Source organism: Pteronotus mesoamericanus, unplaced genomic scaffold, assembly GCF_021234165.1.
Source record: "Pteronotus mesoamericanus isolate MK-2021 breed Mesoamerican mustached bat unplaced genomic scaffold, CSHL_Meso_final contig_56, whole genome shotgun sequence".
Taxonomy (NCBI): domain Eukaryota; kingdom Metazoa; phylum Chordata; class Mammalia; order Chiroptera; family Mormoopidae; genus Pteronotus; species Pteronotus mesoamericanus.
Window position 1 is genome coordinate 21,055,594 of NW_026555201.1, and position 21,585 is coordinate 21,077,178.

Below are 21,585 nucleotides of genomic sequence, written 5' to 3' on the forward strand. Positions count from 1 at the left end.
TTAAAAAAAATCCACAATTAAAGTTCTAAACTGTCTTTTTTCAAACTAGCACATTGTGATGATTGCTACCTAGCTTTGACTCACCAGGTCCTGAAATGAAATATCCAGGAAAAGTAAATAGTGTGAATTTCAACTTCTCTGTTACTGGATCTATAAGTTTTCTTCAAACATTAACAAAAATAAATAAATCATATATATCCCAATGTTCAGTATACCAAACTGAACTTTGAAATTTAGTGGAAAACAGGTTAGGGCTTCATCTAATGGCTGTTTTTCTGTTGATATCATTCCTTCTGAGAGAATTAAAGCAAGTACAAAAAAATCAGTAATTACAACAAACTGATTAAAAAAAAAACAAAACAAAACATTATTTTCCTTTTGTCCTTCTGTAAAATGAAAGTTAGATATATCAAACAGTGGCAGTAGTATTATAACATCACAAAACAATCCCCACCATTTCTTTTGTAAAAATTGTCCTAATTTAGGCAATAAATTCCTTAATGAAAGAGCATGAAAAATGTAAAAATGACTGAAATTTAAGGTAAAAAATATTTGGATTAATATCCTTTATGACATATCTTCAAAGCAAGTGATTTTCATCCTGATCTTCTTTGTGTTGATTTGTAAAATATTCAAAATGCCACCACCTCTTGATATAAAACCCACTTCATTCTAGAAGAGACTTTAAGGTGCAATATCAACACCAGCCTTATGTATACTATGACTTTATATATACTAAGACTATAAATTGCATTTGTTCATGGTTTTATCAAGGTATTATATACATATGCCGTCTAAACAGTCAGACTATATGGTTTGCCAAATATTCACAGGGTAGATGTCATGGCAATGTGTTCAATGTGCAAAAGAATGATTTTTATTTTCATTTTATTACTTAATATTTTTGAACAACTGCCAAGTGCCAGATACTTTTGTAGGTAGAAACTACAGCTGTGAATCACTGGAAAAAATCCCCTGGCTTCACAGGCCAGAGTCTATTGGAGGGAGAAAGAGTGAATGAACAGGACAAAGAAATATAAAATACACTGTATGGGATGGTTATGTGCTATGGAGTGAAACCTGAGAATAAGGATTGGGTATATTAAGTAGGGGCTATTGCAATTTTAAATAGGGCAATCAGTCATGGCCTCATTAAGAAGGTGACATTTGAGTAAAGCCTTGAATGAGTTGAGAAAGAAGGTCACATGGTAGGAGGGCAGCTTTTCCAGGCATAGAGTCGAGCCCAAGCAAAATCCCTAGGGCAGCTGAATGCCTGACATGATGAACAGCAAGAACACCAGGGTGGGTGAGCACAGAGTGAGTGGGCTAGAAAATAGCAGGAGATGTTTTCAGACAGATGAAAAGGAGGGGACAAACATTAGACACTGGGCAGGTCAAAGACCTGGGCTTGTACTTTGAGATGGGCGGGCATTTCAGAGATCTGAGTAGATGTAAAACAAACATGATGTACCTTTTATCAGAATCAGGGTACCCCTTGCTGTTCCTTTGGCAACAGACTAATGAGGTACAAGGACCCAAACAAGAAGACTATTTAGGAAAATCCTGCCTGATCCCCAGATATGAGATGGTGACTCTGACTAGGATGGAGTTGGAGAGGTGATTACAGTGGTTCAATTCTACATATACTTTGAAGATAAAACTGAGACTTGACTGCTAGATTAAATACAGAATGACAAAAAACTAAGACACTTAAGGTTTTGGCCTGAGCTGATAGAATAATGACATTGCTATTATTAATTGACATGCAGAAGACTAAATAAAGATCACAAACCCAGTTTTGGACATGTTAAATTTCTGTATTTCACAACATGAGTCTGAAGGTCAGGGAAACGTCTGGATTATAAATGTACACTCAGCACCATCAACATTCAAATGCTACTTAACGCCAGCAGATGGAAGAGATCATCCATGGTGTCAGTAGAGACTTAAGAAAAAGCATAGAAACTATGTCCTGGAATAATGCAATGTCATCAATGAGTCAGGAGGATAAGGGGTAAGAGAAGTGATCACTGCACTTAGCAATATGGAGCTTATAGGTAATGTTTACAAAAGCAGTCCAGATAAAGTTAGTTGAGTAAATACCTGACTGAAGTGGATTCAAGAGAAATTAAGAAAAAACAAGCCTATGCAATTTAAAAAAAATGTCTTTTGCTGTACATGGAAAGATAAATGGGGTGACAACTTGGTAGGGCAGGGTCGTTAATACATTTTTTCAATGGGAGAAATATAAAAATATTTAATGCAGTTGGTTATAATCCATTGGAGATAGAAACACCAATGATACAAAAAAAGAGGAGGAAAGTTTTGTCCTAGAATAGCAAGAGAGGATGAGATCTAGAACACAAGAGAAGTGGCTGCCTTTTCTAGGGACATGGGCAGTTCATCACAGTAGAGGATTAAAGGCAACAAAATGACTAAAAATAACAGTTTCAAAAATTTAGAAATACACATGTTATTATTCAGTGGATTATAGGTATTGCCTTCTTGTTGCCACGCTGTATTTCTAGGATCTACAAGTGGCCAAGATCTTAAGATAAAATAAAGAATAGATATCAGCAACACTAATCTGAACCTGATACAGAGGAGACCCTAAAACATTTGTTGAATAGATGGTAATTGTTTATTTAATGGCTCTGATTAAATTAATAAAGCTAAGGTGTATGCCCTCTATAAGCCTTTGAAATTAACAAAAGTATTCAAAATATTAGAGAGGATTTGAATTCCCTCATATATATAAGTAAACAGTGTCAAATCCATTATCAAAGGATTTGGGAAAGTTGAAAGTAAAACCTAGATGTTATATTTTCTAGTTAAATACTTTTCCATGGGACCTATACTCTCTTGCTTATTAAAAGGATATAATGGGCTATAAAGTATCCTAAGTCCATAAAAAGGCAAATTCATGGTATCATAACTATGAGGATTTGGGATCCTTGAATATTGTGCTCAGTATAATTATACTAACTCTAATAAGCATATTTCATTAATAATAATTTTGTTTGCCTTTTTAGAACTTAGAAGTAGTCATGAGAAAGGTTTTCAATGGTCCATGTCTCTTTAAGAAAGTTTCCAGAGAAGTTTTATATTTCTTTAAATCTTGCTGAATATAACTAAATAAAGGATGTGACTCAGAGTAAAACAAAAGTAAGCCATGAATGGAATCCTGGTAATCCTGGAACAGTGTGATGTTGAACAAGTTACTTAACCTCTCTTTGCCTTGACTTTATCATCTGTAAAGTGGGAATAATAATAATAACGACCACATTGGAAGGTTTTGAGGATTCACTGAGATGATATATCTAGCCAGTTTAATGTATGATCTAGATTCAGAAATCAGCATTATTATTACCTCTTCCAATTCCCTCAGATGAAGAAATGAACCTCAAATAAAATTTCAGACAGTTACCTTAGCTTTTCTGTTCATGTTTAGAAAATAAACTATTGGTCCTTTTTTTGGAAGTTAAAAAGACTGTTTCGTAATTCTAGTTCCAGATAGGACTGTATCATATACAAAGTTCTGATCTCTTATCCAACCTGAAGCTTCCACTCTTGTACTCAGTTCAGGCTTGTTTCAAGCTTTGAAGTCTGTGCTGAAGGCTGGGGGCAGGGTGGTCTTTCTTTATTCTAACACTCTTCACTCGCAGCAACTGTTTCTGACTGTTTCAGAGTCAGGGCCTGGTAAAGAGAAACTGAAAAGACCACAGTGGTATGTGACTCATCCATGGTCAGCCTGGGGCTTTCTGAATGGTAAATGGGTAATCAATGACCTCCTCCTGGCGTACAGTTGTGGCTGTGCCAAATGAAACTGCTTCTTCCCCAGTTTTATGTGACTTGCTCAGAGTCTCTTTTTTGATACCAAACTCCCAATTCACCGCTCATTGCACCCCATTTAGGAATCGGGACTTCTAACAAGGTACCCACTCTGTGGGATTACACAGAGATAAGCCTAAGCAAGCTCCTCTTTTGAGGGTCCCATTTGATTTAAAAAAAGTCACCAACTTTTGTCTTGGCATTGGAGGGTTATAGTTTGCCTGAGATATGACTCTTTAATGTTCCATAGCAGCAGGACATCTCAAATCACAGCTGACTTCAGACTACATCCTTCAGCTTCTGGAGTAAACAAACACACAGAGCTCTCTGAATGTTTCCCCGGAAGCCCTTCTCACTTAGCAAAGTTGAATGGGAACCACTCAGTCCTCACACATGGAGTGGTAGATTATGTACAGCAAACCAGCCGCTCTCCAAGACAACTCCGTCTCTCTTCTAGCTTTACCACCTCAAACATTGCAAAATCTTAAAATGCGGTCTGAGCTAATTCTGGACTTACTGGTTGGACTATATCTTAGTACCTCCTGCAAATAAGATCTTGCACCTCGTTTATTTATCCCCTCCTCAAACAGAAAGAAAGACTCTTTTTCAATATGTGAATACTTAAATAAAACATTGCCTGGCATAGTGGGAGTGTTCAGAAATGTTAGCTATGGCTATTATTTATCTTAACTTTATTATTTCACATTTAAAGGGTGGCTAGATAAGGAGTTGCCCATATTAAAAAAAAAAATAGAGGAAAAAGTCAAAATGATTTAAAAACCAAGACAGCTTGGTGTCACAAAAGTCAAGAGAGTAGGTATTTTGTTTTGTTCAGAAGGGAACAGTCACAGTAGGATTTTGCAGTGAATTTTAATAAAACAAAATAACTGCACTCATCAGTTAATTACTGAGGACTTGATTTTGAGCAGTGGGTTAGAGGGAAAGTCAGACTGCATTTGCTTAAAGAGTGAATAAAAGGTGAAGAAACTCATACAATGGTAACAGACAAGTTGGGAAATAAGTTTATAGGAAAAGAAAGGTTAGATTGGTTACTATGCAGAGATAATGTTTTGTTTTTGTTATTATTATTGGTATTGCATTTGTCATCATTTTACTTTTAAGGAATAGATTTTAATGTTACACCCCCCTCCAAAAAAACTATGAGAGAGAGAGAGAGAAATTGAAGATACTAGAGGCAGAAAAAAAATTATTGAAGAAGGAGATGAGAAAGAGGGATTAAGGATTTAGAATGGAGTATTAGCCTTAAGCAGGAAAGGCATTGCTTAAGATTGAAGGCAATATTTAAGATTGGAGAACACGAGTAAACAAAGACAGTATGGGTGTAAATAAGTGAATAGTGGTATATGAGAAAAGAATGCATATTGTAGGACAACACACCTAGTAGCCTAGGAATGGTTTTGAAGAATTAAGGACATGGGAATTTCAAAATAAAATAATTAATAACATTGCTTGGCACAAAGACTCAAGGGGCATGAAGAATGAAAAAATATCTATAGATTTGCGGAATATGCATCCATTGGTAGCATATAGAAATGTGTTTTTGGAAAAATGATGATAAAAGGAATCTGACTGTAGGGTTTAAAAAAGGGATAGAAATAAAGAGATATAAATAATGAAAAATAAAAGCTGCAGGTGAACACCATGTCATTTGGCCAGGGGTAAAGTAGCTAACTGGTAGAAAGAAAAGCATATTAAGAAAATAGAATGATACAATAAAAGGTAGCAAAAGCCGCAGCATCCTTCTCTCACGGGAGCGAGGGAACACGTGCTTAGTGTGGCCGCCTAGGTTTCCTTGAAAAGTAAGAAGCTCAATCCAGATGTTATCCTCTCATCACAATAGGGAGGGCAGTTGTTTGACTTAATCCAGGGCCATGTGAGAGTGGCCTTTGAAGAAGTGGAGAATTTGGGAAAACTATTTAGAAGAGTGTAGTTAAGAAATGTTTTAATATAACTAACTAAATAAATCAAAGGACTTGCAAATTTGATAAAGATTTTGGAGAGTAAGAGTTTTAGTGCTTTTGATGTGTGCTAGTGTTCATTATTGCCCAGAAAATTGTGCAGTTAAGGTTGGCTAAGAATAATGATGATAATATCTATGGTAATAATAACAGCATCAATAGCTGAACTTAACATTTATTGAGCGTGTACTATCTATGAGTCACTGAATTGATCATTTGACATGTTCCAGCTCATTTATTGCTCATAATGATCCTATAAGGCAGGCTCTATTATTGTTTGAATTAACTACTTTAACCAAGGTTATTGAGCTAGTAAGTAGCGAGCCAAAAAGATACCTAGGTAGTCTGCCTCCAGGAAAAAAGTGACTTCTGTCACTCTCTGCAAGTTTCACTTACACATTTTGTATTTTTAAATGTCAAAATACAGCCATATTCCTCTTCTCCACTGGTAGCCTCTTTTAATTTAACTCCTCTTCTGAGTGTATACAGGCAACATCCCAGCTTATGAGAAAAACCTCCTGACATGTATAATGTTCAGGGTTTCTGCAGTACAAATATACATCTCTTTTCAACCACTAATACGGGAAGATATCATCCCTTCTTCCAATTAAGAGAACAGAGTTTCAGAGAAGTCAAGTTATTTACCAATGATTCCTCAACTAGTACGTGGAAGAACTCCAATTCATATTCAGATCTGACTCAAGTCCAAAGCCTTGCCCATTAAATTAATTACCAGTTCTTGTTTCTTCTTTCTCCTCAATATTCTCTCTCTGTTTATTGTCTCTATTAGATTCAAGGTTCGCAGTCCTATTTTAAATTCCTACATTTCACCAAAACTACATTACATTATCATGATGAACTTTCCCTAACATAATGATGACCCAAGTGATTCTTTTAGCTTAGATTACACAGCATTATTTTTGCAATAGATCAATTGCACTTACAGTCCCGTGCTTCATCCTTCCTTGTAATTTTGCCATGTAATTTTGTACTGCTTTCCACTTTGTTCCTGGTCTTGGCCAAGGGATGTTACAAAATAAATAAATAAAACAAGAACAAGTTTAAAGAGCACGTGATTATTTCTGCTTTGCACTTACTTTTCCGCCATGACCTTGAATAGCCAGGCCTATTGCACGATGAGACACATGCACAGCACTGAGTGACCCCAGCTGGTCTAGCTAAGGCCATCTATATCAGACCATGGCCAGTACCACTAAGAGAGCCAATCTTTAGCCGGCCAGGGGCACAAGTGAGCACAGCCCAACCCAACCAATCCATGACCCTGAGCTTTTGTGTTGTTTGTCACACAGTATTTATTTTAGCAATAGATTGCTAATGCAGGAGTACTATGCAATCTATCCTAAATCAAATATCAGCATAATACCTCTTCATTATTACTGTATCATGTCACCAGTTCACTCAAAATTCTACTGATTGTCCTGTGTACAAACTCCTGTCCTTAGCAGTCACCACTTATGAACAGGCCACAGTCCTCCACGGCCTCTACATAAAACTTCACTCCTACCCTACCAAAAGAGATTTGTGCTCTTCAGTACACAAATCTGTTAGTCATTCTCCTTATTTAATTCCCATTTAGTTGTCTTCTTCTTCAAAAAAAAGGGGGGATAATATGAGACCACCTTGCTTCTCTGTGAAAATCAGGCACCCCCAAGCCTAACCTAGAAAGCAGAGCACAGGCTGACTTTCTAGCCCCCAAATGTCCTTGAGCAGGGTCCCAGGCAAAACTACACTGCCCCACAGGAAATGCCCTTGAATTAGTTCAAAACTTTTCTTAAAAATGACTCTCTAAAATCACTTACTACATGAAACTTTCTGAAGTTAATCACAATTAATATTATATCTTAAATATTTTCAGTACTTCTAGAATCTTTTCATACTATATTAATTTGGATCAATTTATATAATTTTTGCTAAGCAATTTTATGCCCTAAATTCCCTGGGAGCCAAATTATATTCCTTTTTCCCTATTTCCTTTACAAATATCTGTAACCATTTAATAATACACAGGAGGCCCTCAATATAGGTTAATTAAGGTGATAAAAAGAAATCTTAAACTTTCATATATGATTTTTTACAATAAAAATTTCACTGTCTTCAATTTTTCTTTGAATAATATTAATAACCATATTAGTAGTTAACAAATATTTGCCTTGATTTCAAAAATGTAGGACTGTTAATTTCATCAGTATACCCAGTAAATTGTTCTAAATACACATATGTGTGTGTATTTACATATATGTAAATTACTTCATTTTTTGGCATTCTGGATAAAACAAATATAATCATTTCCATATTTAAGGCTTTATAAATTAATTAGTTTTAACTTATATTATTACTTACATTATTTTCTTTAATTATTATACACTATCCTGTAAGGTATCATTAGTATTAACTCCCTCTTATAGCATGGAATCTGAAGATCTGACTCAAGTTGTCAGTGTATGGTAGAATCACAATACAAACCAGATCTTCCTGTTTCAAGTTTATTGCTATTTTTACACCAAACTGCATATACATTTAGTTTTGATTTTATTTTAAAAGCCCTTACTACTGGTACTGTACTGGTTGAGAGGGTTGTGGATGACCAACATGTTCTTGTTCTCAAGGAGCTTATAATCTAGGTTGGTAAACAGGCATGTAATCAAATAACAGCAATAATATGGGGAATGATGAGGAAAAGAACACGGAGGAAATGTACACGGGGGTGCAGAGAAGTCTTCTAGGAAGATCAAAATCTTGGCTGGGATGAAAAGTGAGTCAGACAAAGATATTGAGGAGAAACATTATGGGCAGAGAAATAAATACGCGTTTAAAAAAAGACTGGAATAGATGAAGTTCGTGGGGATGCTGCAAGCAGTGAACTGTTACTCAAGTATACTACATCACATGCTCACAAAAGTGAAGACGCTAGGTGACAGAATAACAAAGCAGTTCAGCACCACGTGCAGAAAAATAGAAAATAAGAAATAATAGAGATATCTGAGAATTATTTAAGAGATTATAAACAGTATGGAGCAAAGAGGACTGAATTCAGAGACGAGGGAGAAGATATCAGCTATCTATGAGGATTCTCGGGCATCTGGGTGAGAAATTCAAGCAGATTTTGTTGAGGAATGGGAGACAGAGGGCTGAGTTAGGGGCACATAGAATCTGAGGTTCTGTGGAATGTTTAAATGGTTCTAGATAAGGTGCAAAACTGACAGTCTAGCCTGGAGATATGGAATAATTTAAACTTATCAGTGCTGTTGGAACACATTTACACCCAATCACATAATAAAGAACTAAACACTATGGCTACAATACCTTTTACATAGTTAGGGTTGTTAAAATCACTGCTACATTTGTTTATAAAGTAATGATAGGAGAGAAAGTGGCTAAAGCAAAGTACCAAATCATTAATACCTGAAAGTATTATATAGGCAATTTTTATGATGATATGTCATAGAGCTTGACTCTTTGAATTCTTCCCCATGTCTGCTAAAATAATTTTCATTTTTTAAGCTATTGTAGTACTTTTTAATTTTACATGCTATTTGTGCCTCAAAACTCACATTTATGCTAATCATTTTCTCCTCCAAGCTAAACAGCAAATGCAGTGCCAACAAACAGAGCAGGTACATTGCTAACAAAATATTCAAAAAGATTCAAAAACACCAATTAAAGAAGAAGACTCAATTGTTACTTATAGAAAACCTATCACTCTTAAGGTACAGATTAGGTTATTAAAAATCTGCTTTAAAGAAATGACAAGACCATCACTATTTTAAGAACCTGTGGATCACTAAGAGTATTTAATATTTATTATGGTGAAACACAAAACAATGTTGAAAAAATGTGTCCAAGTATTTGTAAAGGAAATTGAAACCATATGCATCTAAACATAGACATCCATAACCCCTAATATATAATTTCCAAACCTATGTACTCTATAAACAGATAATTTGTGTGTTGCAGCCTTGTTTGGTGGCAAAACTAGACCTGTACTAACATGAGACATTTATAGTCTCTATTTTTTCCATTCAATAGAAATAGGCATAGATGTGAAAATGTATAATTATGGGGAGCTACCCAGAATTTTTCTGGAAGAGTGTTCTATAACATATATTACATAACTACAGAAAACTCAGGAAAATTCTAAACTCTAAAACACCACTGGCCCTAGGAGTTTGGATAAGAGATTGACTAAAATTCAAAACGTGAAATTTTAGGTCATGTTACAAACTTGACATTCAACATAACAGAATTTCTAGAAGTAAAATTTTTCATTCTTGCATCTTTTTAAAAGATATTTATCTATATACTATCATTATATATGAAAACATATCCATTTTTCTTTTTGCCCCAAAATATCTTGTTCTAGTAACATATTTACAGTATCCTTATGAAATAATCCCTCATTTTTGTACATATGTAGAAAAAAATTAAAAACCCAGTTATTCTAGAATCACTTTGATAGAGTTAGGATCCAAATTGATATCATCAGACTAGAATAAAATACAAAAAGATAACTGTAGGAAAGGTATATGCATATTCTTATATTTAGGACCAGAGAGTCAACTGCCAGGAAGTGTAGGGAAAATAGGAACACATGTAGCATTTATGCAATTCAGTTATAAACTTAATTTGACTACTGCCCCAGGACATACTGAAAGTAGGTTGAACTTGCCCTTAAATATAATATAGCCCTGGGTTTATTTAATGAAATGTTATCCAGAAAGAGGAATGATTGTCCGATTCTACGCCTGTCGCAGAAGATAATGAATAGCATGATTGGTTAAGGAACCACACTTTAACAACAGCATTGACCAACTCAAATAATCTTAGTAAAGAGCAAACATGATGGTGATCATTTTAGAAATCACCTTATGAAGAACAATTGCAAAAACAAAATACCTAGCTTGAAAAATAAAATTCTTGGTTAAGATATTTGAGATGAACTCATTCTGTGTAATTAAACAAACCAGTGTACCAACAGGTGAGAGTTACTAGAAACATTATTTTATCTACAAACAAGGCATACTGACTGAAAATGAAAAGGACTGAGACAAGAGTTATCCCTATAGGGCTATGGGATTACCTAATACGGATGTGACAAAAGGTTCTAGGTGGTCCTTTCCATTCTGAACGTGTTTACTAACTCAGCATCACCGCCCAAGTTAATAGCTGGGTTTCGAATTTCATCAACTTTGCTTATATGACTTTAATATTTATAAAGACATAATATTTACAAGATATAATATCATGGAGAGAAGTCAACTCTTCAACATTTACTATTGTACTTAAAGCAGAGGGTCAAACTTGCATTTACAAGAAAAATATAGTGTATTGGAGGTGATTATTAAAAATCTCACTCATATTCTATGCTTTCTCTTGTACCTAGAAGGAACACAATTATGCTACTTTTAAATAAGAAAACTGACTTTCATTATTAACTGGAAATTCTTAAAATGTCATATTCTTTTGTACAAAATAATATTCTTGACAAAAAATGTACTAACCATAATTCACCTAACAATTTTAAGTTTGTGAAAATAGGGCTGAACTTTTGTGTTTTTTCTAATTTCCAGAATAATTTATTTAAAAAGAAAACTTGTTAAAACATTGTTGAGTGGAGAGGGTAATACATCAATAACTCCAGTAATTTTTAAGCAGGTGTTAGGCATTTTTAAAGAAAGACAAATAAAAAAAATTAGACAGTAGACTTCCAAACTATTGTTGCTTCCAAAGACAGAACACACAACTGAAAATGAAAAGTACATGCTTTCAAATGCCATGACTGTGTTTAAAATTCAAGGAAGGAAGAGAAAATCAACTATTCCCATGTTCTGGTGATTAGTAGTTGATCAACAGGTGATTTTCCACCCTCACCAAAACATACAAAAAAATTTTCAAAAAAAATACCAGACAAGAACTCAGTGCTTCACACTTCCCACCACAAATGTTACCACATTTTTCTTTGAGGCAAGTCTCATGTGAATTAATTATCTATTCTTAAATTTTTCTCACTAAAACATGCATATCACATATTTCAAGGGGAAACGTAATTATAAGAATGGGAATAAAGCAAAGCTTACTTAAGTCTTATCACATTTTCAATTGCAACAAGAAGAGCAAATGCTACCAGGAAGCGTACCTGGGGCAGGGCTGAATTGAGCTGTCTCTGGAGCGAATCTCTGTCGTAGATGACATCCTGCAGTCTCTGCTGGGCAAGCGAAAGGCTTTCTTGTGTCTCTCGAAGGGTGTCTAGAAGACGGTCCCTTTCATCTAGCATATTCACCATCAGCTGCTCAAAATGGGAGTCTGAGTCGGAGCCACTGCTTTGGGACCCCCTTTGGCTCATTGGGGTGTCCTCATTAATCGTGGGCATCACTTCACACATCATTGCTTAAATAAAGTAAAAGAGAGGGAAGTCTTAGTAAAGAAATGGTTTCCAACAATGCCACCTGGCCGTCAGCCCACTAAACGCTTTGCAGCTCACTGGCCTGACTGTCTCTTTTTCCCTTATCCACTGACCCAACTCCAAGCAAACTGAATATTTTGACCTCAGTGAAAGATGATTCATTGACTTCTACCAACCGACATGCTCTCTTTTAATGAAACAGGTTGGTTTCACCACTGCTTAAAGGATTTTTTTTCATGATTTATGCCACCTAATTAAATTTTTAGTAATATGTTACTATACTTATTAATTGCTCATCTTCCCTTGCAAGTTTACAAATCTCTTATTGTTAATGCCTCCATGTTACCTTTATTTGCTATATTGTTAACGACAAGCACAGTGTCTGCCACTTAATGGGTGGGCGGTAAATTATTTTTAAAGGACTTAAATAATTCAATGAATTAATATTCAATCCTTTGTTTAGGAAAATTCACAAGTGAGCATTCCGTTTATATAATAATCAGTTTTTACTTTTTAATTTTATCATCATATTTTTCCATACCAATTTAAAGTTTCTTGACTTTACAACTCCCAATTTTTTAATTCTGTGTGCTCTCCTCCTAAATTCCTGTAGTAGCCTAGTGATTGAATTAGATATAAGCTTTATGAAATAGACTGAGGTACATAAATTTGTTTCGTTAATATACTACTAATTACACTAATATTCCTTTGTTTCCTGCGAGTTGCATTGTCTGGTTTTCATCCAAACAATACAAACTAACACTCTTTCAAATATTCCACAAAACAGATACCATAAATCACATTAGCTAATGTAGTAACTTCACATGTTACCGGCTAACCAGAGGCTCCCAACCATGAAATAAATAAACTGTTCAGGGTATTTTTTAAGTGATTTACTAATTTGATTATAAATAGACAACACGGACATAGGATAGAACATCGATCTATTGTGTGGCATTTTAATAATCAGAAATTATCTCATTTTACCTTTTATCCTCTACCTTATATTTAAAAAAGAATCAAACCCATCTCAGTTTCAGTTGTTGCACAGAGGCCAGGGGCTATTAATGAGAGGGCTTGGTTTGCAGAAGGCTGATGTGGAGAGAGGGTGGTTTGGCTATTGATCCTAAAGCATTCTTTGTTTTATAATACAAGATCAATTCATTTTTCTGCCTGCATATACCTGTCTTTGGGAAAAATGTTTATAGTGATATTTACAAATAAAACATCAACTCAGTAACTCAATAGTTAATTATTTTTGTGATTTTTCATATAAAATGAGGGATTGAGGAGAGAAATTCCTCAATGATTTGGTCAGGGCTCACTGAAAACTATGAGAAACTTCCAGAAAGATGAGGGGAAAGTACTTTTCTGACTGATATCCCATGTAAAAAAATTAAGGAGGGTGATTTTTAGAATAATTCAAGACAATGCTTTGAATTACTGCTCAGCATTCGAAACAGGGGGCTACCTGAAGGTAAGAATTTGACTTGTTCAATTTCTTATTCATACTAAAATAAATAAATAACAGGATAGATACACAAGATGTATTAATGCTCACATGTGCACGCACATACACACGTACATTGTTACTATCGTTCAATACTTGATGAAAATATATTTGTTGTATTTTTTCAATCTGAATGCTATTCAAACACTAACACAAAGATGGAAAACGAGGCTCTTTTCTAACTGCTACAAATTGTCTTTACATTAATTGAAAAGACATTGCAAAACAAAGTATTCCAACACAGTTAAATATTTAAAACAACTAGTTCACTCGTCATGCATGAAATACATAGACTGAACAGCTGTGTAATCCTGAGAAATCATTACCAGGAGCCAATGAGGGGTTTTTTTGGTTTGTTTGGTGTTTTTTGGGCATGTTTGTTTGATTGTTTTTTTTTACATTCAAGGTTACAAAAAAATAACAGGAGAGGAAATGGTAGCACTGTGACAATTTGTGCCAAAACACTTGCAAGATGTACATTTTGGGATTACTTACAGATTATTAAATTGGTGTTTTAAATTATATCCTTTTTGAAAGAAAGCTATTAGCCCATATTCACTTGGAATTACTTATAAAAACTTTATATTCCAAGGAAAAATATAACTTCAGTGATTACATCCACTATAATTTTCTCCTACACGTACTACCCTAATTCTAACAAGGCCCTGTTGTCACCATGGGACATCAGACATTCACAAACTTTAGGCACTTAGATCAGTATAAAGCTGGTCTTTGATATAGTTCAAAGATGCTATGATGAGATGCACCTTAGGGACTTAGAAAGTCTATTAAATCTACACTCCAGGGCACTTGATTCAATTTCACTTCTGCAGCATGTGAACAAGGGAAAGTCATTTCACCTGTCAAAACTTTAGTTTTTTCTTCTGTAGAGTTAATAATCTATGCTCTTTAAAATAAAAGAAAAAGCCTGTTTTAAGTCTCATAGTATACCTGACTGAGATCACATAGTAAAATAATAAAAGGCTATTACAAATTTAAGTATTTATTTCTATTAGAAAGTGACCAACATTCATCGTTGTAGAATGAGTATTTTGTTTTTTATGATTTATTCTGCTTCCATGCCTAAAGGTTTAATTCCAGTGGATACTCTGAACTCTCCAAATCCAGTTTAAAAAATCAAACTACGCAAAAGTTAAGCAGGAAACATGCTGCTTTTCTTTACCAACAGTCAACCCAAAAAAGTAAATCTAACCTCGTCTCAAAAAAACTGTGGAAAAATGTTTCTACAAAAAATAAGGCCACTTTCGTGAACTACCTTAGCGTCTTACAATAGAACTCAGATTGTAACATAAATAAAAAAAATACTTGTATACTCCTTAAAATGTAATATAACCCATTTCTCAAAGGCATATTTTAGATATTAAAAGCAATGAAAAATCTTGTAAGAGTTAAGCAATAGATGACATCTATTATAGAATACATGACATCTGAAGCAACTTGTACAATCCAGAAGGCTATCGTCATTCAACCTCTAGTGTATTTCATCCTCATACACCACTTTTAACCTTTATAATCATTTTCAAAATTAAAACTGCCTTGCATATCATAATTTATGAAAAACAAGGAAAGGACTGCTAATAGTTTGCTTTGACATTTGCCTTTTCATCTCCTCCTCCCCAAAGTCAATTGGATACAGGAAGTGTGTTATCCTCCTCTAGATGTTGATGCCTTGTTCATTCAATTACTGAAGGTTTCAAAACCTAGGAGAGTTTATTTTATTGTAGAAGGGGAAAATAATAATAAACTTGTTTGGTTTAAGTATCCCAGGGCTTAAATTTAGCTTGAATAATTTTATACAAGGAAAACCAACTCCCTTATTCTTAGCACATAACCTTGACTGTCTTCTAAATCTCTCAGATTTCAAAATGAAAGTTTGAATGCCCACTGGAGTCATTACCCAGTGGGCATTCAGCCATTGAAAGGTCCAATGAGTTTCTTAGCAATATATACCCTCCAAGCAGTACCTATTCAGATAAAATAATGCTGTAAAAGGCATTTTTTCTTTTACTGTCAATGAATCACTTTATTCAGGCAGATCACTGGGATTTAGACCCCAGTTGAGGCAAAGATGAAATTATTTTTGGTAGTTAGTTTCTTTTGCAGAGATTTAGTCTTAACTAACCCAGCTCCACCTCAGTTAAGCCACAAAAAAAGTAATTTGGTGAGAGAAATCCTAGCCATTGTCTGATTGATTACATTATATGAATATTCCTCCTCCTATTTAACTCTTTGAAATCCCCTGTCCTCAGGAAATATTATTATCACCTCTAAAGGAAGCATTTTTCACTTTCTTCACCCCAGTGGATTTACAGATGGTCAAAGAGCCAGCACACCCCACATGGCTGGACAGTTATCTCTTAGCCACACCCCCCACCCCCCTGAAGAAGTTGACTTCATAATTTCGACACTTAAAATTCTTCATTATGCCCAACAAGAGAGAACGAAGTAGGAAGAGGTAGAGAAATAGGAGGAGGGGTAGTGGGGCGGGAGGGGGGGGAGAGCAGAAAGCAAGAGGTTCAGGGCAATAATTGGCAAGGAGGAATTTGCACATCATTTTCCCTGGGGGCGGGGTGGGGCTGCGGGTGGGGAGGAGGTAAAGTAAATAAATAAATAAAGCCGTGAGGAAACGGTGTAACTCAAATACAGTTTTTGTACCTAATGTCAGTAATTTCGGGTCCTGCTTCTTCAATTGATCAATGACAACCGCAGTCTCCGGCTGGACAAGAGAGGAGGCTCACGCCGGGCACTCCTGGACCATGTCCCTAGCAACGGGAGGAGAAAGGCAGCTCAGACACCCGCGAGCCCCGGCGCCCTCCCGGAACGTGCCCTGGCTCAGCGGTGCGGCAGCAACTCGGCATCTTCCCGCGGCTCCGTCAGCAGCCAAAAGGAGAAGCGTCCATCAGAAAAATGGCATATTACAAATTTTGCTTTGGGAAGCAGAGCTCGGTTCAGACCATTGTCAAAGAGAAGAGAGGGGGAGGCGGCTCTTAAAGCAGCAGCGGCCCCTTTGCCGGAGACTCCGCAGCTCCGCGCGTGCTACTGGAGACCTGGGGCGGGGAGCCGGGAACTGGGGGCTGGGTTGGACTTGTAGAAACTTAATCTAGCCGCGCTGCTCCCCTTCCGAGACCCGGCCACCCGGCGGATATCCACCCCCACCCCCAACCCAAAAGCCAGCTTTGGGAAACGGAGTGAGGAGTATCTGGAAGGGAAGTTTTCCACCTCGTCCCCCGCCCGGAGCCCCTTCGGAGTTTTTGGCTAACGCAGGGAGTCGGTGAGCTACAGGGAAGCGAGTACCAGGGACGCAAGAAGCAGGACAGGTCCCCTCCTGGCACCCAGCCTATTTCCGCGCTTCGGTGTCTCATTTCACTTAAAAGAGGCGCTTCTTCTCCGGAAAGGAAAGCTGTCAACCCTCCACACCCAGTTTCTCCTCCCAGCCTCCTTGCAAGCCTCCTTGCTTGCATCCGCGGGCCGGGAGAACCAACCTGCTGAGAGCCGGTTTGGATGCTACAATCTCTCCTCTCCCCACTTGCCTCGTGCTGTCGCTGCTGCTGCTGCTCCTCCTCCGTCTCTCCCCCCTCCTCCTTGGCAGCCGCCACCTCCTCTTCCTCTGGAACAAGGGCTTCCCCTGGAAGCTGCTGCAGTGGTTTCCACCGGCCCTTAAATAAATTCTGAAGTAATCACGTCTTTGCTCTCCTCCTCACGCACACGCGCTCGCGGATATACACGACTACCTCGAAGCTGCTGCCAGGCTGCTGGGGCTCGCGCTGGTCCCAGTGGCTCCGGCGAAGGGGCAAAGGCCGGAGCTGGGGATGGGCAGGTGTAGAAATGGGGCACGCTCTTCCTCGCCCGAGCTTCCCCCCTACACAATGGTTTTTGCAGGAAAGCGTGTGTCGGCGGCGCTGCTGGGGAGGGGAATGGGCTCGGGCACCTTCTGGCTCTCTGGTCTTCCGTGCCTGTCATTTCTGTAAGCAGCATCCTTCTCCCAGGACTAGAGCTTGGTAGTCATGGTTGTAAAGACCTGAGTCAATCCAGGGTGTGGCGGCATCTGTCACTTTACCTCTCCAGCTCTTCTCCATTCATCGCTTTGGCGATATGGATTGTACGTTAAGTACTCCCTACCCTAGGAAATTCCAGCTTTGAGCCAAGTCTGGTCTCCATCGCGTTCCAGTTCCTCTACACCCAAACGTCCCTTTACCTATTCTTTCCTTCTTCATTCATACGAACCCATCTCATCAACGGACAGGGAGGAAGCAGAAGACAAAACCAGTACCTATTCTCAACAAAAAAGTGAGGGAAATTCACATACCCTAGTTTTAGTGAAAAGAAAGAGGGTGTTCAGAAAGGAATTGGGAGAAGGGTTAAACGTCAGGAATAATTTGGGGGGGGGCCGGGGGAGATTAGTGCACGCACCTTCAGGAGATAGTGCAAGAAATCAAAAAGGTATGTTTTATTTTTGTTTAAAGCAAAGAGTCACAAGCTAACTAAAAAACAAAACAAAACAAAACTGTATTCAAATACCAGCTCTCTTAGGTACAATATTCAAAAACAAATCTTTCATTTTTAGGGTAGCATTTAATTCATTTAGTGCCTCCACAGAGAAATGTAAAGTCAATACATGTATTTACCTTTCTTCTCTTCTAGATTGTTACTCAAATTCTGCATCACAAAACAATCCTATAAGAATTAAGTGTAAGAATAATATGAAGACTCATTAGATGACAACCAGAACACTTCCTCAAACACAATGTACATCTAGATCATTCATGGTTCTTGTTAAATTTTAAATTCCCTAGGATTGAGGTGGACCCTGAGTTTCTGTACTTTTACCAGCTCCCAGATAGGACCACCCTTTGAGGAGCAAAGATCTAGACCACCCGATCAACTCGTCCTTACCTGTTGATAAGGTTAAATACTTTTAACCATAAGAAACCCATTAACGCATAAGGTAGCCCAGTCCATTTTCAAATCGATCTGATTATATAATAGCTTTATTATGTTAATCAGATATTAGTTCTCTTATAACTTTCACTGTCTGAAATTCCACAGAAGATATAAAATGTCCTTAAACACAACAGATCTTCATATTTTTAAATATAGTTAATATATATGTGCTTTTGTCCAAAAATTCCTCCCTTAAGAAAAACTGGTTCTTTCTTGATAATCAACATCCATCAAAAGTGGGCTCGGATGTTCTTATCATTTCCAAGAAGAGTCATGATTTGTGTGACTACCATTCACATATCAAATAAAATTTTAATTCTAAGTATAATCCCCACACATTCAGGTGACACAACGGAGTTGAAAGCCTGCCCCATAGTTGGTATCACAGAAAGGAAGAATTTGATCATGGAAGGCAGAGAATAGTCATGGAGAAAAGGATATTTTATTAAGGCGATACAATCTTCATGGTTACTCTCAGCTAAGAAACTTTATGTTGTAACGTTGTCACCCCCAAACCACTGCCAAGAGTGTAAATAACATTTTCTATCAAACTGAGAAGCATTTTTAAGAAGCAATTTTGCAGAAAGCATCCAGTAGACCAATTCATAAGAGAAGAGTCACTCTCTGTACCAATTTTTCAAGTGTAGTGATCTCTAACTTCGCATGCAAAAGAATCTCCAAAGGGTTTGTTGCAACACAGATTCCTGGGCCTGTCCCAGAGTTACAGATTCAGTAGGCCTGTGGTGTGGCCGAAGACTTTGCATTCCTAATAAGTTCCTAAGTAATGCTAATAATATTGTTAGGTCAGAATCCCACTTTGAGAACCACTGCTTAAATTAATCTGAAAAAAATTTGGGAACATGTAAGTACAGAACAAAAAAACTAGCTGATAAATATTTTGCACTCAAAGCAAAAATATCTCACACAAATATAAAACTATTATGCTGATGTTATCATCTGCTTCTAATTTTGACAGCCAAGAATCAATGATTAAGATGAAATAGTCAACTAGGTTTAGGCAGAGGTAGTAGAAACCACTTCTTTCACTAGTCTTAGTGCCTGATGCCAATGAAACAGTTTGGTTCATAGACACATGCAATATCGCCAGCCAAACTTACTAATGTTTCCACAGTGCATTTTATTTCAAGTGTGAGAGGGTTTCTTGTCTTTATACTCTCATTTTTACTACAATAGCTAGTCTTTCCATCTCTTCAGATATTCAGCATAGTGCATGGGATATTAGTAATATCATAATAGTAATAATAATAAGAAGCACTTGTCTTATTTAAATCAAAGATAGTTTTGTTTGTAATGAAAAAATTTACTTAAATCAAGCACCAAGGAAAATGGGTAATTAAGCATGGGCCATAACAATAACAAAGATTTAATTAGTGGCATACTTTGAATTTTAAATGCAAGGATAATTTTCATGCCAAATGAAAGCAAGATATATTAGTTGTAACACATTTCAATATTAATAGTACCTTATTTCAACTATATAGTTACCCATTTATGAAAATGTTTCTCTATATTTACAATAGTTTACACTAACATAGTAAAACAATTAAATGACATTTTCTGCTTACTGGTGAGTTTAAAATTTAAGATGGATTTGAAAATAACAGTAACTCTCACCATATACTTATAATCTTGTGCGAACATAAATTTTATTTTATTCTCATTAAACGATTAGGCCATCCAATAGTATCACATTATTTATTTATTTATTTAGAATAAGCAACAAACAACCCGAGATATATAATGAATCAAATCCAACTGAAGTTCATTTTTCACTTTCTCAATATTCCAAGTGAGAATTGGTTAGTGAGCTACTTTATTCCACACAGTAATTTAGACGTCTTTGTTGTCTGATCCCTGCCATCTATCTCCTTCAATTTCGTGTCCAGATGATGGGAAGATAAAAAGAGGCTGGAGAAAACACACCCATTCTAAAATTCTTGGTCCGAAAGTAACATACACTTTTCTCATGTTCAACTGATGAAAACAACTCATAGGGAAATATCTAATTACAAGAGAGTTTTGAGAAGTAGTCTAGCTTTAAGGCTGGAAGAAAAAGAAGCTCTGGTAAAACCATGGGCAGTTTCTCCCACATATTATTTATGACAGTGATAATGGAAATAAAAGGCATGTAAAAATATGGTATATTTAAATTTTTTATTTTGCATACATTTAAAAATAGATTAAATTCAATTAATTGAAATCTATAATCATAAAATTAATAACAAATTCTATCACAAATAGTGAGCCTTATTCATTATGTAGGTTTTATGCTTCTTATTTTTTATGCTACACATTAGTCTTCCTACCTGTCTAAAAAAGCAAACTACAGAATATGAAAGCTATACTAAGCACATAGTTGCTGACTCTTGTGCCTTCACATAAACATATAAGCATCAATTCTTACAAGATAAATTGTAAAAGGCTACATTAATCAACCTTTATCTATGCATTTATATGAGGTTACTGTAAAATGTAGCAATTTGACAAATAGTCACTGAGACTTCCACTCATAACTAAAAATAACTTAGTGTTATAGAAGAGAAAACAGTTATTTTTTGAAGTCAAGATGTGATAAGAGAAGGCAATTTTTTTTGCATTACTCAATACTATCAAACATCAATCTAAGAGCAATATAAGGGCACTGAAAAATAAAATAATGATGACTTTTGAAATAACTTTTTATTCTCTATAAAGAATAAAAAATAATGTATCATGATAAAGAATGTTTTCTTTCTAGACCCCTGTGAGAAAAAATATTAAGAGAAAAAATTCTAATTATATTCTTCAGTTGTTTTTCCCTAGAGAGATTTATTCTACCCTAAACCCTAATAATAAAGGTTTTTATTTTTGCTTTTGCTCCA

The 21,585-nt window shown here is 36.2% G+C and overlaps 2 protein-coding genes across 4 annotated transcripts in view; both read right to left on the minus strand.

Annotated features, from left to right (window-relative positions):
• The window catches only part of LOC129075971 (reticulon-4-interacting protein 1, mitochondrial-like), a 38,979-nt gene extending 32,061 nt beyond the window's left edge, over window positions 1-6,918 (minus strand). Inside the window, exon 1 of the mRNA XM_054580226.1 lies at window positions 6,908-6,918. Within this exon, the coding sequence (XP_054436201.1) occupies window positions 6,908-6,918 (11 nt within the window). The remainder of the gene's footprint in view (window positions 1-6,907) is intronic.
• PPFIA2 (PTPRF interacting protein alpha 2) overlaps window positions 1-16,506 on the minus strand; it is a 446,295-nt gene extending 429,789 nt beyond the window's left edge. For all 3 annotated transcript variants that reach the window (XM_054580164.1, XM_054580163.1, XM_054580167.1), the window contains exons 1-2: window positions 16,418-16,506; window positions 11,965-12,215 (exon numbers count right to left, since the gene is read on the minus strand). In XM_054580164.1, coding sequence (XP_054436139.1) covers window positions 11,965-12,213 — 249 coding nt within the window. In that variant the 5' untranslated portion in view covers window positions 12,214-12,215; window positions 16,418-16,506. The remainder of the gene's footprint in view (window positions 1-11,964; window positions 12,216-16,417) is intronic.
• Between the last annotated feature and the right edge of the window lie 5,079 nt (window positions 16,507-21,585).